We start from the raw sequence: 19892 nt of genomic DNA on the forward strand, positions 1-19892 counted from the left end.
ATGAAGCCACTGTGTGGCGAAACGTTTCCACAGTAAAGATACCCAAGAGCTGGAGAGCCGAGGAGATATGAGATGCAACGTTTCGCTCAGATTATACTTAATTAAGCTTAGGTACTGATAGAGCTTAGGTACTGATAGAGCTTTGGTACTGATAGAGCACTGGTACTGAGAGAGCTTTGGTACTGAGAGAGCTTTGATACTGATAGAGCACTGGTACTGAGAGAGCTTTGGTACTGAGAGAGTTTAAGACTTTGATAGAGCTTAGATACTGAGAGAGCTTAGGTATTAAGAGAGCTTAGGACTTGGTAAAAGCTCTTGCCTGAGGTAACCATCGCCCCCAATAAAGCTCATTTTGCACACTGCGGGTGTCCCGTAGCTCGACTGGTAGCGCACTCATCGCACACACTGAGCTCCGTGATTCGATCCCCGATACGGGTAGAAACACTAGGACGTGTTTCCTTAAGACACCTGCTGTCCCTGTTCACCTAGCAGTAAAATAAGTACCTAGATGTTAATTGACTGGTGTGGGTCGCATCCTGGGGTTAAAATTGACCTAATTTGCCCGAAATGCTCTGCATAACAAGGGACTTTCTTATAGGACGTTTCAAAATAATGAACCCGGTTTCAAAACAGTTTGCCCTGAAATTGAGTCATTGGTGTTAGCTATGGTCTGTATAAGTTGCATCATGTACCTGTAGAAATATAGATTAGTGCAAAAAACGTGAGTACAAAGGTGACGCTTAGCATTTTAGCCACTTACATAAAGGCGCAATTTGACAGAGGTGCCACATCTGCACTCTGCACGTTGCAGGTGTGCATTGTATAACCGGTGAAGCTTGTGTAAGCTTTCGGTGGGAGGGGGGGATGAGCCTGTTTTTTTTTTTTTTTTTTTTTTTTTGCATGGTTAGGGGGAGGATGTTCATTGGCAATATTTTGGGGGGAGGGGAGGAATGATATCGATTGCTGGGGGAGGATTTATAAGGTTGTGGTGGGTACTGGGGGAGGATTTTGTAATGCTGGGGGTTGAAAGGTACTTGTAAGGGGAGGGGGGTATTAAAGGCACTTTTAAGGGAGGGGGTATTAAAGGCACTTTTAAGGGAAGAGGGTATTAAAAGCACTTTTAAGGGAGAGGGGGTATTATAATTGCTTGTAAGGGAGTATTAATGAGACTAAGACAATAAGTATTCAGAAGTTGACATCCAGGATAATTGTTAAAAGGCATCCAATTATCCGTTAAGACAAACACGAAATTTTAAGCACTGTGTATTTCGACCCTTACTTGAGGTCCTCTTCAGCAGATGTGGTGAAGAGGATCGTAGAGGTCAAAATATTCAGCTTAATATTTTTTTGTTTTTGTTTCAGTCTCTTTATAGGATTATTTAAATACTGATAAGGATTCATTGCATTTTCACAGTTATATAAATCTAGACTAAATGATCCAAGGATTTTTACGTCCTTCAACTAAAAGGGAAGTGATCTAAACACCTTAATTGTCTATAACCTACAACCCAGCAGTGTTGCTTCTTAACGGTCTATAACCTACAACCCAGCAGTGTTGCTTCTTAACGGTCTATAACCTACAACCCAGCAGTGTTGCTTCTTAACGGTCTATAACCTACAACCCAGCAGTGTTGTTCCCTGTCTATTAGATACAGAGACGAGTGTTGCTCCCTATTTACATGATACAACCTAACAGTGTAGTCCCTGTCTACAAGATACGACCTGACAGTGTAGTCCCTGTCTACAAGATACGACCTGACAGTGTAGTCCCTGTCTACAAGATACGACCTGACAGTGTAGTTCCCTGTCTACAAGATACGACCTGACAGTGTAGTCCCTGTCTACAAGATACGACCTGACAGTGTAGTTCCCTGTCTACAAGATACGACCTGACAGTGTAGTTCCCTGTCTACAAGATACGACCTGACAGTGTAGTCCCTGTCTACAAGATACGACCTGACAGTGTAGTTCCCTGTCTACAAGATACGACCTGACAGTGTAGTTCCCTGTCTACAAGATACGACCTGACAGTGTAGTTCCCTGTCTACAAGATACAGAGACAGTACTTCCCTATCTACAAGATACAATGTAGTTCCCTAATTGTCTACAAGATACAACCAGTCTTCCACATACCGTCCTTGTATAGCGTGCGAAGTGGATAAGAAAACCGACAAGAAGTGAATCCAAACCGAGAAGTGTTTTATTAGACAACATTTCTCCAGCTTTGGGACGGTATCAAAGCTTCCATAGAGGACTAACTCTTATATGTGTCTGAATCAATGATTGAGTCTCCCTAGACACTCCTGAGAGACTCAAATTAATGTTGAATAAGACACTTATGCAACATTTGAGGAATCTTCAAATGCAACAACACTTGGGAATTTTCAAATGCAACACTCAAATCTTCAAATGCAACATTTTGAGAGTCTTTAAATGCAACACTTGGGGATAAAGATTCCCAGGTGTTGCACAAGTGTCTTATTCATCATCTCGTCGGTTTTTCTAAATCATTACTCAAATTCTAATCAATGTTTACACAATGTCTGGACCTCCTTCCTTACCTGGAGACTTGTACTAGACTGGACCAGTCTCTGTCAAAGACTGTACCATGATGCTTGTAACACACACTGGTTATAGTGAACTGATTGCCTCTTATTGCCCAGGCACTGTTTGTCATACAGCTCCTGGGTCATACCACAGGTGTTGCAACAAGCGTGTCAAAGCAACACTACTAGTGTTGTTATGAATCTTTCTCAACACTCATCTCATTATCTCATTTACATTCTTATTTCTTATTTATCCATTCTTCTTCTTTATTTGCATTTCTGTTATATATTGCAAATTCACCACGTCAACAGGTTTGCAATGCAATCGCAGACAGGCGATCTTAACAATGCAGGACAAGTCACGGGAGATTGGGGGGGGGGAATGGAAGTCTTCAGTCCAAGATCTTTCACACATGTTCGTGCGTCATCAGGAGCTATTTTTTTTTACAATTTCTCTTCTGTTTGCAGTAAAGCCCTTTCAATATTTTTATATCTTCCATCTTTCTCTGTCACTTTTCTTGTGCCGTAGGCCTCCTTTCTTCTAGAAGTTTCTCTCTATACACCTTCATGTATTTTTCTGTGTTACTGAGTTGCTAGGAATTTCTGCCTAGGGATTAGAGCTCGTAGGATCGAGCCTCCAACTTTTGCTGAACTGGCGAAAACTAGTAAGGAAATACCGTTTGTGACACAGTCCTGTTCCAGACAGTCGTGTTCCACACTGTCCTGTCCTCACACAGTACTGTCCTCACACAGTACTGTCCTCACACAGTACTGTCCTCACACAGTACTACTCTACACACAGTCTTGTCCCCCCCCCCGGCCACACTGAGTGAGTAACCGCACATCACATACTCTCATCCTCGACTTTAACCCTAAACAACTTTCTCAGTAAACAATGACAGGCTGACTGGAGGTCCAGAAAGGTTAGAAAAGGCAACCTGTCCTTAGTGCTTTAGTCGTGACCTACAAGTCTGATGTTTCCTGTGTGAGATCACAGTGTTTGCTTTCCTGCTTGAGTGACTCCACTTTCCTTTCTGACTGACCCCACTCTCTCTTTCTTGACAGACCCTACTCTTTTTCCTGACAGAGACCCTCCACTCTTGCCTGACAGCACCCCCCCCCCACTCTCTTGCCTGACAGACCCCTCCCCACTCTCATGCCTGACAGACCCCCTCCCCACTCTCTTGCCTGACAGCCCCCCCCCCTTCTCTTGCCTGACAAATCTCCTCACGCTCTCACAAACCATACCACGGGCGGGGATTAAACTTGTGGCGAGTGAGTCATAAAATTCCAGGACACGAGTTTAGTCCCCGCCGGTGCTGTGGTTTGTTTGCAATCGTGTCATAACGATTTTGCGAGTCCCCCTCTCTCTCTCTCTCTCTCTCTCTCTCTGATAGACCTCCTGACAAACCTGAACCTCCAATTTTTTCCCTCTTGCAGAAATATTGCTTGTGTAGTTTCCCATAATCAGTGAGGCACAAATCATACCATAAATCTACCAACATTGTGCAGCAAATCAGAGCATATTTTGTGATAATTACAACATCTAAGACACATTTTATTGACAAAATATAGTGCAGCATGTAAGCTGCAGGTAGGGTTGTGGCTGGAGATCGTGGTAGGAGTGGGTCAACCAGTCGCCTTGACCATTCCCACAGTGAGCATTCATGTCAAGTGGTGTACAGCTTACAGCCCTTGGGCAGGGGCAGCCCTAGGGCGGGGGGATGGGGAGCAGCCCTATGGCAAGGGCGCGGTAATGATCTACCTGGGTAGAGTACATGAGTGTATATATATATACAGGGTGGAGTCAGGTGGAAAATGTTAGGTAAGTTGTATCAGAGTGGCAGGTCCCGTGCATGTCCGTCTCATATACAACCTACACAACATTCTCTCCCCGACTCTCAACCCTATATATATCCTCATGTACTCTTTACCCAAGTAGATCCGTTTGTGACTTAATAAAGCCCACTGTGAGGGCGAAACGTAGTTAATAAACAATCACATTACACTACACTTTGTTTATTTTTCTCAGAGACAAACCGCAGCATTTAGCAGTACTCGTAGTGACATAATTCGGAGAATGAACGTAGCCATCACTTATCCCGCCTCCAGTAGCACACATCACCTTGGTTGGCCGATGCTTGCCGTGGTGTGTTAGGGTAGCAGTTCTATCTAAATACTGGGCAGGGTTCACGCAGGTCAAGGTGACCCGCTACTCTGTGCCCTTAACTTTTACTGTTGTCGGAACAAGAGTGTGTAATGTGATGTGTAGTAGTGGTTTGTGTGTCAAGAGGCAGTGTGATGGGTAGTAACGGTGTGTCAAGAGGCAGTGTGTTGGGCAGTAACGGTGTGTGTCAAGAGGCAGTGTGTTGGGCAGTAACGGTGTGTCAAGAGAGTGTGTTGGGTAGTAACGGTGTGTGTGTCAAGAGGCAGTGTGTTGGGCAGTAACGGTGTGTGTCAAGAGACAGTGTGTTGGGCAGTAACGGTGTGTGTCAAGAGGCAGTGTGATGGGTAGTAACGGTGTGTCAAGAGGCAGTGTGTTGGGTAGTAACGGTGTGTGTGTCAAGAGGCAGTGTGTTGGGCAGTAACGGTGTGTCAAGAGACAGTGTGTTGGGCAGTAACGGTGTGTGTCAAGAGGCAGTGTGATGGGTAGTAACGATGTGTGTGTGTGTCAAGAGGCAGTGTGATGGGTAGTAACGATGTGTGTGTGTGTCAAGAGGCAGTGTGATGGGTAGTAACGATGTGTGTGTGTGTCAAGAGGCAGTGTACTGCGCAGTAACAGTGTGTGTCGAGAAGCAGGGTGATGTACATACAGTTATAATTTAAACTAAAGGAGTTCAGGAGGGCCATTAAGACCGCACCTCACCACTACACTAAAATCAAGATTAACTTAAGCAATAAAACAAAGTTTAAAGTAAACCAATTGCATATATATACCGAGACAAAAAATAAGCCTCAGGGTGTGTACAGTAACATCTCTTATATTCGACTACTTCTCATTTTCTCAGATCACTGTCACTTAACTAACACCTTCTCACCACCCCTGTGGTTGCAGATCACTGTCACTTAACTAACCACCTTACCACCACCCCTGTGGTCACAGATCACTGTCACTTAACTAACCACCTTACCACCACTGGGAACTTCCCAGCTACTCTGCACCTCACCTCCCTGAAGCTTGTAAAGACCGAGAACGAGGCTTCGACCAAACACTTCAGATTCGTACAATTGTTCACACCAATCTTGTTTATGCGTGAGCTTGTAAGCAGATTTAGTACACTGGTTTATATATTGTAACCCTGTTAGGCCAAACATGTCTAGTTTAGTTTTAATTTTAATTTCATGACTTTGGTTTAAATAAACCAATGCAAAAATCTCGAGCAAGCGATACAAGAGGCAAAACAGCCATGGGTGGGGAGTTGAATGATAGCTCTTGGCCTTTCGTGTTGCAATCAACACATCAGCAAAGGCGCTTCCTGTGATTGTGATTGCCTGGACATCTTCCTCTTTCCTGCAATTCTGCAAGCTCCTGATGTGTTGATTGCAACATGAAAGGCCTAGAGCTCTCACTCAACTCCGCCCATGGTTGCTTTGTATTTATATGTATACAGCGGTGCCTCAAAAAGACCCAGTTTCAAAGTAGAATATATTTCAAATCGAAATGTCAGCCTGTGACATATATTAGTTGTGTCGTGACTCTGGTCACCAGGCAAAATATTTACTGGAGGGAAATTAGACACCTGTGCAACACCTGCGTATTTTTATTGGTGGAACGTTTATGCTGCGTAGTAAACTTCGTCAGTCGAATATGGAGGTGAAGTGGAGGGGTAATTTTGAAGTGTTCAGTTCCTCAGTCCTAACAGGTGGTCAGTTCTTTAGCTTCCATTGAAGGTGGTTAGTTCCTTAGCCTTGAATGAAGAGGGTCAGTCCCTTAGCGTTGAATGAAGAGGGTCAGTCCCTTAGCGTTGAATGAAGAGGGTCAGTCCCTTAGCGTTGAATGAAGAGGGTCAGTCCCTTAGCCTTGAATGAAGAGGGTCAGTCCTTTAGCGATGAATGAAGAGGGTCAGTCCCTTAGCGTTGAATGAAGAGGGTCAGTCCCTTAGCGTTGAATGAAGAGGGTCAGTCCCTTAGCGTTGAATGAAGAGGGTCAGTCCCTTAGCGTTGAATGAAGAGGGTCAGTCCCTTAGCGTTGAATGAAGAGGGTCAGTCCCTTAGCCTTGAATGAAGAGGGTCAGTCCTTTAGCGATGAATGAAGAGGGTCAGTCCCTTAGCGTTGAATGAAGAGGGTCAGTCCCTTAGCGTTGAATGAAGAGGGTCAGTCCCTTAGCCTTGAATGAAGAGGGTCAGTCCCTTAGCTTTGAATGAAGAGAATCAGTCCCTTAGCCTTGAACGAAGAAGGTCAGTCCCTTAGCCTTGAATGAAGAGGGTCAGTCCCTTAGCGTTGAATGAAGAGGGTCAGTCCATTAGCCTTGAATGAAGAATGTCAGTCCCTTAGCCTTGAATGAAGAGGGTCAGTCCCTTAGCCTTAAATGAAGAGGGTCAGTCCCTTAGCTTTGAATGAAGAGGGTCAGTCCCTTAGCGTTGAATGAAGAGGATCAGTCCCTTAGCCTTGAATGAAGAGGGTCAGTCCCTTAGCGTTGAATGAAGAGGGTCAGTCCCTTAGCGTTGAATGAAGAGGGTCAGTCCCTTAGCGTTGAATGAAGAGTGTCAGTCCCTTAGCCTTGGTTGAAAGCGACCAGTCCCTTAGCCTTGATTAAAACTTACTTCCTTAGCCTTGATTGGCGTTGATCATGTTCCAGACTATGAAGCCAAACTCCTCTCCAGGCTGAGGGACTGACCATCCCAAAAATCCGTCTCCTAAGCTGATGGACTGATGACATCCTCTTTACATCTCTACTGCTGCTGAAATGTCATTATTATTATTATTATTATTTATTTATTTATTTATTTATTTATTTATTTTTATTTACAAATCAGTAATAAGATAATGACTTACGAAAGCGTTCAAATCTCTGGTCAGTCGCTTCACGTTATCTCAGATTTATAATCGGTAAAACTACTAAAACACCGAGAAAATACATTGGAAAAGATGTGAGGAATGGAATAAGCTCAATAGATAGAAAATATACATATATTTAAAACAAATGTTTCTTGTGACATTTAAAAATGTCGGCTAAAAGATTTTACAGATACAATTTTACTGTATAATTATATGCTTCTAGCGAGTGATTTATTGTAGAGAATTAGCATATTATGCAGAGGGAATTATCATATATTATGGAGAAGGAATTATCATATATTATGGAGAGGGAATTAGCATATATTATGGAGAAGGAAGTACTGAAGAAACATGCGGGTGTGTTTATATTATATATTATATATATATATATATATATATATATATATATATATATATATATATATATATATATATATATATATATATATATATATATATATATATATATATATATATATATATAGGTTCCAGAGTGCCACATCTACAGTGCTGACAGTGCAGTGGACCATCAGCAGTGCCACCAGTGAATTTTGGCATATATTTTCTGTTTATTCTGACTGTTCCACACACATATGCATGACTGTGTCAAGGTACAGATATATTTCGGCCACAATCAGCCTGGAGTCGATATAATCAGACTGATTATATCGACTTCAGCCTGAAGGACTGATTACCTCAAAGTCCTCCTTATCGTCATCTTCTCAGTATTGGACTGATGAAGTCACTGTGTGGCGAAACGTTTCTTCAGAAACATACCCAATTGTTGCACATATGTCTAACTTATCATACAAGAAATAAATTAAAACTATGTAATATACCCTGATATACACACTCTCAGTGTATATAACCCTTGATCTTAGTTGATTACTGGGGTTTGAAGCCTATCTACTACACCGCAGTCATCAAGGCTGCAAGGTAACCTTTCCACCACCAGACAAAAATACTTTAATCTCTCATATTAAAATTAAAACTGCTTGATAATACTTCTAATCAAAATATTAATATTAATATTAATATTTTTTCGATATTACATTGTGATTTATAGTAATTACTGTGTAAAAGAGACATTAATAACAGGAGATAAAAAAACATTTACATTTGTAATATGCCACAGGCACTATTTTTATTTCTTTATATTTTTTTTGTAACATTAAATATAACAACGATTATTACATTGCAGATAGTCATTAAAAATTATTATTGCACCATAACAGAGCCTATATAAAAATTATTAACTTTATTTATACACTTCTTCGTGTGTTAAACAAGTTGGGAGACTTCTGCACCGGTTGTTTACATGTTCTGTACGTGTTGTACAGAACTTGTTTCTCTAGTGACTGTCTTCTACATGTTCTGTACGTGTTCTGTACGTGTTGTACAGAACATGTATATCCATTGACTCTATTCTACGTATTCTGTACGTGTTGTACTTGTCCTGTACTTGTTTTACCTGGCAGTCTTCTGTCCTGTACATATTTTATCGGACCTCTTCCTGTCTTGTACATGTTTCATCTGACCTCTTCCTGTCATGTACATGTTTTATCTGACCTCATCCTGTCATGTACATGTTTTACCTGACCTCATCCTGTCATGTACATGTTTTATCTGACCTCCTCCTGTCATGTACATGTTTTATCTGACCTCCTCCTGTCATGTACATGTTTCATCTGACCTCCTCCTGTCATGTACATGTTTCATCTGACCTCCTCCTGTCATGTACATGTTTCATCTGACCTCCTCCTGTCATGTACATGTTTCATCTGACCTCCTCCTGTCATGTACATGTTTCATCTGACCTCCTCCTGTCATGTACATGTTTCATCTGACCTCCTCCTGTCATGTACATGTTTCATCTGACCTCCTCCTGTCATGTACATGTTTCATCTGACCTCCTCCTGTCATGTACATGTTTCATCTGACCTCCTCCTGTCATGTACATGTTTCATCTGACCTCCTCCTGTCATGTACATGTTTCATCTGACCTCCTCCTGTCATGTACATGTTTCATCTGACCTCCTCCTGTCATGTACATGTTTCATCTGACCTCCTCCTGTCATGTACATGTTTCATCTGACCTCCTCCTGTCATGTACATGTTTCATCTGACCTCCTCCTGTCATGTACATGTTTCATCTGACCTTCTGTCTTGTACATTGTATACCTGTCATTCGTTTATTCTATAAATATTGTTCTTGTTATTTTTCCTGTCCTACAGATGCACATCTAATCCTGCAGTATGTTGTGCCTTCCCTCTTCCCTGTCTTGTACATGTACTTGCAGTGAGAGGGATGTGCAACGACCCTCAGGAAACGATGGTACGTGTTGTGTTATCCTCTTGAAAGGATAGTGTCATGTCTCTCCTGCCCCTACATTGGTACTAACTACAAATCTTTAGCTCAAGTACTTTCGCACTTCTCAGTGCATCATCAGGAGCTATGCAATGTTGCAAGGTTGCAACTAAAGGAGTGAGGGGAAGCTTTTTCTCAGAATAGTACAGAGTGGGCCAGTCGTCACACACACACACACACACACACACACACACATATATATATATATATATATATATATATATATATATATATATATATATATATATATATATATATATATATATATATATATATATATATATATATATATATATATATATATATATATATATATATATATATATATATATATATATATATATCGCATAAAAGCAGCATAAGATGGAAATCTTAATCTCACGATCTTTCACACTCTCGTGGGTCGTCAGGAGCTATACAGTGTTGCAAGTGCAACACAGTATAGCTCCTATGCAATGTATAGGTCACATTGTGACCTAAATAGTGAGTATAATATATATGTAACAATGCTTACTATATGTTGCATAAAATGCAAATGTTTCAATTAAAACAAATAATTATTTGAATTAATAATTTTTCTTTTATCGTTTTTTACTCATCTTACATTTTTTAAGGAAGCCTAATGTCCCCTGGTCATGGTCCCTGGTCATGGCCCCTGGTTATGGCCCCTGGTCATGGCCCCTGGTCATGGCCCCTGGTCATGGCCCCTGGTTATGGCCCCTGGTCATGGCCCCTGGTCATGGCCGCTGGTCATGGCCCCTGGCCATGGCCGCTGGTCATGGCCCCTGGTCATTGCCGCTGGTCATGGCCCCTGGTCATGGCCGCTGGTCATGGCCCCTGGTCATGGCCCCTGGTCATGGCCCCTGATCATGGCCCCTAGTCATGGCCCCTTGTCATGGCCCCTGGTCATGGCCCCTAGTCATGGCCGCTGGTTATGGCCCCTAGTCATGGCCCCTGGTCATGGGCCCTGGCCATGGCCCCTGGTCATGGCCGCTGGTCATGGCCCCTGGTCATGGCCGCTGGTCATGGCCCCTGGTCATGGCCGCTGGTCATGGCCCCTGGTCATGGCTGCTGGTCATGGCCCCTGGTCATGGCCGCTGGTCATGGGCCCTGGTCATGGCCCCTGGTCATTGCCCCTGGCCATGGCCCCTGGTCATGGCCGCTGGTCATGGCCCCTGGTCATGGCCGCTGGTCATGGCCCCTGGTCATGGCCCCTGGTCATGGCCCCTAGTCATGGCCCCTGGTCATGGCCGCTGGTCATGGGCCCTGGTCATGACCCCTGGTCATTGCCCCTGGTCATGGCCGCTGGTCATGGCCCCTGGTCATGGCCGCTGATCATGGCCACTGGTCATGGCCGCTGGTCATGGCCCCTGGTAATGGCCGCTGGTCATGGCCGCTGGTCATGGCCGCTGGTCATGGCCGCTGGTCATGGCCGCTGGTCATGGCCGCTGGTCATGGCCGCTGGTCATGGCCACTGGTCATGGCCACTGGTCATGGACGCTGGTCATGGACGCTGGTCATGGAAGCTGGTCACGGCCGCTGGTCATGGAAGCTGGTCATGGCAGCTGGTCAAGGACGCTGGCCATGGACGCTGCTCATGGACGCTGGTCATGGACGCTGGTCATGGACGCTGGTCATGGACGCTGGTCATGGACGTTGGTCATGGACGCTGGTCATGGCCGCTGGTCATGGCCGCTGGTCATGGACGCTGGTCATGGCCGCTGGTCATGGACGTTGGTCATGGACGCTGGTCATGGCCGCTGATCATGGACGCTGGTCATGGACGCTGGTCATGGACGCTGGTCATGGACGCTGATCATGGACGCTGGTCATGGACGCTGGTCATGGCCCCTGGTCATGGCCGCTGGTCATGGACGCTGGTCATGGACGCTGGTCATGGACGCTGGTCATGGACGCTGGTCATGGCCGCTGGTCATGGACGCTGGTCATGGATGCTGGTCATGGACGCTGGTCATGGACGCTGGTCATGGACGCTGGTCATGGACGCTGGTCATGGACGCTGGTTATGGACGTTGGTCATGGACGCTGGTCATGGCCGCTGGTCATGGCCGCGGGTCATGACCGCTGGTCATGGACGTTGGTCATGTCCCCTGGTCATGGCCCCTAGTCATGGCCCCTGGTCATGGCCGCTGGTCATGGGCCCTGGTCATGGCCCCTGGTCATTGCCCCTGGCCATGGCCCCTGGTCATGGCCGCTGGTCATGGCCCCTGGTCATGGCCGCTGATCATGGCCCCTGGTCATGGCCGCTGGTCGTGGACGTTGGTCGTGGACGCTGGTCATGGCCGCTGGTCATGGCCGCTGGTCATGGACACTGGTCATGGACGCTGGTCATGGACGCTGGTCATGGACGCTGGTCATGGACGCTGGTCATGGCCGCTGGTCATGGACGCTGGTCATGGACGCGGGTCATGGACGCTGGTCATGGCCGCTGGTCATGGCCGCTGGTCATGGATGCTGGTCATGGCCGGTGGTCATGGACGCTGATCATAGCCGCTGGTCATGGACGCTGGTCATGACCGCTGATCATGGACGCTGGTCATGGTCGCTTGTCATGGACGCTGGTCATGGACGCTGGTCATGGCCGCTGGTCATGGACGCTGGTCATGGACGCTGGTCATGGCCGCTTGTCATGGACGCTGATCATGGACGCTGGTCATGGACGCTGGTCATGGACGCTGGTCATGGACGCTGGTCATGGCCGCTGGTCATGGACGCTGGTCATGGACGCTGGTCATGGCCGCTTGTCATGGACGCTGGTCATGGACGCTGGTCATGACCGCTGGTCATCGAAGCTGGTCATGGATGCTGGTCATGGCCGCTGGTCATGGACGTTGGCCATAGACGCTGGTTATGGCCGCTGCTGCTCCACACAGGTGTGTCAGGTGGAAGAAACGTGTGTACTTACCTAATTGTGGTTGCAGGAGTTGATTCACAGCTCCTGGCTCCGCCTCTTCGCTGGTCGCTACTAGGTCCACTCTCTCCATGCTCCATGAACTTGATCATACCTCTTCTTATAGCTATGTATGGATTCTGCTTCCACTTATCTGGAGTTTACCTGGAGAGAGTTCCGGGGGTCAACGCCCCCGCGGCCCGGTCTGTGACCAGGCCTCCTGGTGGATCAGAGCCTGATCAACCAGGCTGTTACTGCTGGCTGCACGCAAACAAACATACGAGCCACAGCCCGGCTGGTCAGGAACCGACTTTAGGTGCTTGTCCAGTGCCAGCTTGAAGACTGCCAGGGGTCTGTTGGTAATCCCCCTTATGTATGCTGGGAGGCAGTTGAACAGTCTCGGGCCACTGACACTTATTGCATGGTCTCTTAACGTGCTAGTGACACCCCTGCTTTTCATTGGGGGGATGTTGCATCGTCTGCCAAGTCTTTTGCTTTCGTAGTGAGTGATTTCGTGTGCAAGTTCGGTACTAGTCCCTCTAGGATTTTCCAGGTGTACATAATCATGTATCTCTCCCACCTGCATTCCAGGGAATACAGGTTTAGGAACCTCAAGCACTCCCAGTAATTGAGGTGTTTTATCTCCGTTATGCGCGCCGTGAAGGTTCTCTGTACATTTTCTAGGTCAGCAATTTCACCTGCCTTGAAAGGTGCTGCTAGTGTGCAGCAATATTCCAGCCTAGATAGAACAAGTGACCTGAAGAGTGTGATCATGGGCTTGGCATCCCTAGTTTTGAAGGTTCTCATTATCCATCCTGTCATTTTTCTAGCAGATGCGATTGATACAATGTTATGGTCCTTGAAGGTGAGATCCTCCGACATAATCACTCCCAGGTCTTTGACGTTGGTGTTACGCTCTATTTTGTGGCCAGAATTTGTTTTGTACTCTGATGAAGATTTAATTTCCTCGTGTTTACCATATCTGAATAATTGAAATTTCTCATCGTTGAACTTCATATTGTTTTCTGCAGCCCACTGAAAGATTTGGTTGATGTCCGCCTGGAGCCTTGCAGTGTCTGCAATGGAAGACACTGTCATGCAGATTCGGGTGTCATCTGCAAAGGAAGACACGGTGCTGTGGCTGACATCCTTGTCTATGTCAGATATGAGGATGAGGAACAAGATGGGAGCGAGTACTGTGCCTTGTGGAACAGAGCTTTTCACCGTAGCTGCCTCGGACTTGACTCTGTTGACTACTACTCTCTGTGTTCTGTTAGTGAGGAAATTATAGATCCATCGACCGACTTTTCCTGTTATTCCTTTAGCACGCATTTTGTGCGCTATTACGCCAAGGTCACACTTGTCGATGGCTTTTGCAAAGTCTGTATATATTACATCTGCATTCTTTTTGTCTTCTAGTGCATCTAGGACCTTGTCGTAGTGATCCAATAGTTGAGACAGACAGGAGCGACCTGTTCTAAACCCATGTTGCCCTGGGTTGTGTAACTGATGGGTTTCTAGATGGGTGGTGATCTTGCTTCTTAGGACCCTTTCAAAGATTTTTATATGGGATGTTAGTGCTATCGGTCTGTAGTTCTTTGGATCTGTGCTCTAGTTCCCCGAATTAAGCCTGAATGCCTTCCACATCCCCCCCAGGCGCTGTATAATCCTACGGGTTTAGCGCTTCCCCTTGATGATAATAATAATAATAATAATGCTGTTGCTTTACTGCCCCCTTTGTGGAGTGGGGCTATGTCTGCTGTTTTTAGTAACTGTGGGACGACCCCCGTGTCCATGCTCCCTCTCCATAGGATGGTAAACGCTCGTGATAGGGGCTTCTTGCAGTTCTTGATGAACACGGAGTTCCATGAGTCTGGCCCTGGGGCAGAGTGCATGGGTATGTCATTTATCGCCTGTTCGAAGTCATTTGGCGTCAGGATAACATCGGATAGGCTTGTGTTAATCAAATTTTGTGGCTCTCTCATAAAAAATTCATTTTGATCTTCGACTCTCAGTCTGGTTAGCGGCTTGCTAAAAACTGAGTCATATTGGGACTTGAGTAGCTCACTCATTTCCTTGCTGTCATCTGTGTAGGACCCATCTTGTTTAAGTAGGGGCCCAATACTGGATGTTGTTCTCGACTTTGATTTGGCATAGGAGAAGAAATACTTTGGGTTTCTTTCGATTTCATTTATGGCTTTTAGTTCTTCCCGCGATTCCTGACTCCTATAAGATTCCTTTAGCTTAAGTTCGATGCTTGCTATTTCTCTGACCAGTGTCTCCCTACGCATTTAGCCGCTCTGTTATTCTTTTCCGTCGCCTGTAAAGGGAGCGCCTGTCTCTTTCTATTTTACATCTACTCCTCCTTTTTCTTAGAGGAATAAGCCTTGTGCATACATCGAGTGCCACCAAGTTAATCTGTTCTAGGCATAAGTTGGGGTCTGTGTTGCTTAGTATATCTTCCCAGCTTATATCGGTTAGGACACTACATCACTTTCCAGACTATTCCACTTCCTGACAACTCTATGACTGAAGAAATACTTCCTAACATCCCAGTGCGAGTGTGTGTGTGTGTGTGTGTGTGTGTGTGTGTGTGTGTGTGTGTGTGTGTGTGTGTGTTTGTTTATGTGGTTGTGTGTGCCTCAGGAGAGGGCATCAAGTCTAGCCTACAGCCTGCCGTGCAGTTTCTGGCAGTGTGAGGAGAGTGAAGCCTATTCCCAGGAAGGATACCCCAGCGTAGGTCCAGTAGAGCCCTGCAGGAGTCAGGAAGTCCTGCATTGGACTGTAGAGCTGTAGAGCTGCCGCGGCAAACACACTTCCAACCACGGTACACACGCTCATTGCCTGTAAAGGTAGAATATATATATATATATATATATATATATATATATATATATATATATATATATATATATATATATATATATATACACACATACATACATACATTGCGGCTGGCCAGGACTCGATCTTGCATTCTCATGCCCAACCCTGTGAGAAATGAACACAGTACGCATCACTCTATCCAGTGGACCACAGGGAAAACACCCTCAGTACCGCTGAGCACCTGATGTTAGAGAATTTGTGGTGCAGTGGATAGAGTAATGCGTACCGTGTTCAGTTCTCACAGGGCTGGGCATGGGAACGCAGGATCGATTCCTGGCTAGCCGCAATTCTGTTAATGATTCAAAATCACTTGTTTCGTGTTTTCATTAATATATATATATATATATATATATATATATATATATATATATATATATATATATATATATATATATATATATATATATATATATAAGCAGCATGAAGAGTGTTCTTAACGAAATTATTTTCTTTGACAAAATAGACTACTGGAGTACCTTGATACCGTTTAAAGGTTCTTGATCCAAGGTAGTTACTATTATTTTCCTGTGGATGAAACCTTATTTTCCTCCCTTAATAAGTCCTGTTTATCAATAAGAATCAAGATTATGTGAATATAAAGAAAGTGAAAGAGTGAGTAGGCCTCAAGAATCACATTATCACAAAGACTAGAGTTTAAATACACATTTAGTGCATATATACTGAAATGTACATTCGTCAGTGTATATACACTGTTACTCTGAGTGTATATACATGGAAAGAAAGAGACCCCTTTAGAATCTATAAAATGTTTATTCTGTGTAATCCAAAGTCTTATTTATCCTCTGGAAATTGATATTAGGTGAGAGGCGCTGCTCAGGTCAATAGTAATGAAAACAAACAGTAAGGATGTGGATTAGAACCCATGGCGGGTGAGTCGTAAAACTCCTGGCGTCATCAATAATCTAGAGATATCGTGGATCACTTCCTCCCAGTTTTATGGATGTGGTCAATTAGAATTGATGAGGGGAGACCGCGACCTTGCCTGCTCAACATGACTTCTTGAGAAATTAGTGCTGCATGACGCATGTCACAATTTAGATACCTGTGACGTTAAGAATACCTCCAAGCTCTTATATGTCTTGAAAGACGACGTAAACAGTAAGGCACAGTACCGTGACTGGAACAATATACACAAATAACCCGCACATATGACATTGTAAATGGCCCAAATCGGACCGAAACGTCGTTTTAAGCTTCTCTCTCCTATGTAGGGGTTATCTGTGTAATGAAAAACCACGTCCTTCACCTCAAAATAAAAATAAAGTATTCTCTATATCTTAATCTAGCAACTTTTGACTTTTTAAGACTACACCAAGGTCTTAAAAGTATTTTGATAGGCACACACACAATACACAAATAACCCGCACATAAAAGAGAGAAGCTTACGACGACGTTTCGGTCCGACTTGGACCATTTACAAAGTGACTTTGTAAATGGTCCAAGTCGGACCGAAACGTCGTCGTAAGCTTCTCTCTTTTATGTGCGGGTTATTTGTGTATCGTTCCAGTCACGGTATTGTTCCCTTTTTTTTTTGTTATTTTGATAGGCCACAACACCCTCGAACGTAGACTGGAAATGAATCTTCACTTGAAGTTGTGTTGCGACGAGGAAGACTTTACCTGGGATCTTATGGTGGTGGGGAATAGTTCCGAGGATAAGTGCCAGGGAAGAGACTCAATGCCGATATTCATGGCGAAGATACACACTAGGAGACAGGCCAGTGGCAGCCATGACCACTCGTTCTCTTCACTGGACAAGAAAAACGTCAAGTTTAGTAGGGAGAATTTAAGTCACAATTAATCCACATACTGATGAAGGCCCTAGAGGGGTCGAAACGTAGTTTAAATTTCGTTTCTAATTCGAGGGCTACTTGCAAGAGGAAAAAAGTTAGGATGTTTAACAAGAATATAAAGTAAACAGTGAGAATATAACCTTCATACGAACCTCTCCCATATACTCATCCAGAGTCATACAACGGAGAAAGTGATGCAACATCCCTCGTTTTGCGCAGCAACATTTGTGGTCAATAATAATAATATACATATATATATATATATATATATATATATATATATATATATATATATATATATATATATATATATATATATATATATATATATATATATATATATATGTCGTGCCGAATATGTAAAACTGGTCAATTAGCAAGAACTCATTTAAAATTAAGTCCCATCTGAAATTTTCTTTTATACGTTTAAATATATATTTTTTTCATTAATGTTAATGTAAAAAAAATAAATTTTGCACCAAAAGAATCTTAGAAAACTTACCTAACCTTATTATAACAAGAATAATTTATTTTAGCCTAACCCAACTAAATATATTTTAGATTTGTTTACAGTAATTTAATACTAAACAAACACAGTGAAATATATTTTTTTTCGTTAGGTTCAGAATGATTTTGGCGAAATTATTGCATACACAAATTTTCACTTGTCCTATATAGCAAGATGAGCGTTGCTATTTAAGCCAAGATCGCAAATTCTGCCTATTCGGCACGACATATATATATATATATATATATATATATATATATATATATATATATATATATATATATGTCGTGCCGAATGGGCAGAACTTGCGATCTTGGCTTAAATAGCAACGCTCATCTTGCCATATAGGACAAGTGAAAATTTGTGTATGCAATAATTTCGCCAAAATCATTCTGAACCTAACGAAAAAAATTTATTTCACTGTGTTTGTTTAGTATTAAATTATTGTAAAGAAATCTAAAATATATTTAGTTAGGTTAGGCTAAAATAAATTGTTCTTGTTATAATAAGGTTAGGTAAGTTTTCTAAGATTCTTTTGGTGCAAAATTAAAAAAATTTACATTAACATTAATGAAAAAAATATATCTTTAAACGTATAAGAGAAAATTTCAGAAAGGAATTAATTTTAAACGAGTTCTTGCTAATTGACCAGTTTTACATATTCGGCACGACATATATATATATATATATATATATATATATATATATATATATATATATATATATATATATATATATATATATATATATATATATATATATATACATACATACATACATACAAGAGAAGACAGTTAACCAGCTAATATTTGCATAATGTTCTGCTCTATAAGTTTGCTCTAAAATCAGCGTCTTTTTGCACTACTGTTGTCAGTATGTAATTTGGATTCACGAGTTTTTAACGTAAATAAATGGTTCAGAGAACCGACAAATTGATAAATTAGACACATGTGCAACACTTGGGGAAACGTTTCGCCACACAGTGGCGAAAAGAGAATGATGAAGAACAGGATAAGTTTGAGGTAATCAGTCCCTCAGCCTTGAGTCGATGTAGTCAGTCCAACAGTCTTAGAAAGAATACAGCGTATGTGCGAAGAAGTGGCTTATATACTGTAGGCAGGAGAGGTACAGCAGTCGTAGGTGGTGTCATAACTGCTCCACCTCTCCTGTCTACAGTATATAAGCCACTTCTTCTCACATACGCTTTGTATTCTTTCGAAGATTGATGGACTGACCACATCGACTCAAGGTTGAGGGATTGATTACCTTAAACTTCTCCTGTTCTTCACCATTCTCCTTTGTATGGACTGATGAAGTCACTGTGTGGCGAAACGTTTCCTCATTAAAGATACCAAAATGTTGCACATGTGTCTAATTTATCATGCGTTTTTAAGTTATCTTCCAGTTACGAGTCATGAATGCCGGATGAGTACACCATACGTGCACTATAGGCTGTATACGACTCACGAAATCGTAATGACACGATTGCAAACAAACCATACCACGGGCGGGGATCGTGTCATTACGATTTCATGAGTCATGTTAACGGCTTTGAGGGGACTTGAGCTAGAGTTCGTCACGGCCACGCTAGCTGGAGATTCGTCTGTAAAAACTTGCATTTGTGGTCACAGTGGTGCCTGTGCTAACCTTCCTATGGTGTAGAAATATACCTAGTTGGATGAATCTTATTGTGGCTAGCTGGTCTAGTGGCTAACGCGACGGTCTGGAGTTTTGAGACTCTGTGATCGCGGGTTCTATCCCCCCCCCATGGTATGGTTTATAGGCTGTATACGACTCACGAAGCCTACTGTGTAGGCGAAACGTTTCAGAATTAAGATACCTAACTGTTGTACATGTGTCT

The 19892-nt window shown here is 43.4% G+C and overlaps 1 protein-coding gene across 6 annotated transcripts in view; it reads right to left on the minus strand.

The window, feature by feature from the left end:
- Positions 1-10531: 10531 nt before the first annotated feature.
- Positions 10532-19892, minus strand: part of LOC128699649 (facilitated trehalose transporter Tret1) — a 70178-nt gene continuing 60817 nt past the window's right edge. For all 6 annotated transcript variants that reach the window (XM_053792399.2, XM_053792403.2, XM_053792400.2 and 3 more), the window contains 2 exons: positions 17351-17480; positions 10532-15668 (listed from right to left, as the gene is read on the minus strand). In XM_053792399.2, the coding sequence (XP_053648374.1) occupies positions 15486-15668; positions 17351-17480 (313 nt within the window). In that variant the 3' untranslated portion in view covers positions 10532-15485. The remainder of the gene's footprint in view (positions 15669-17350; positions 17481-19892) is intronic.

This window comes from Cherax quadricarinatus, chromosome 67 (assembly GCF_038502225.1).
Source record: "Cherax quadricarinatus isolate ZL_2023a chromosome 67, ASM3850222v1, whole genome shotgun sequence".
In the NCBI taxonomy this organism is placed as follows: domain Eukaryota; kingdom Metazoa; phylum Arthropoda; class Malacostraca; order Decapoda; family Parastacidae; genus Cherax; species Cherax quadricarinatus.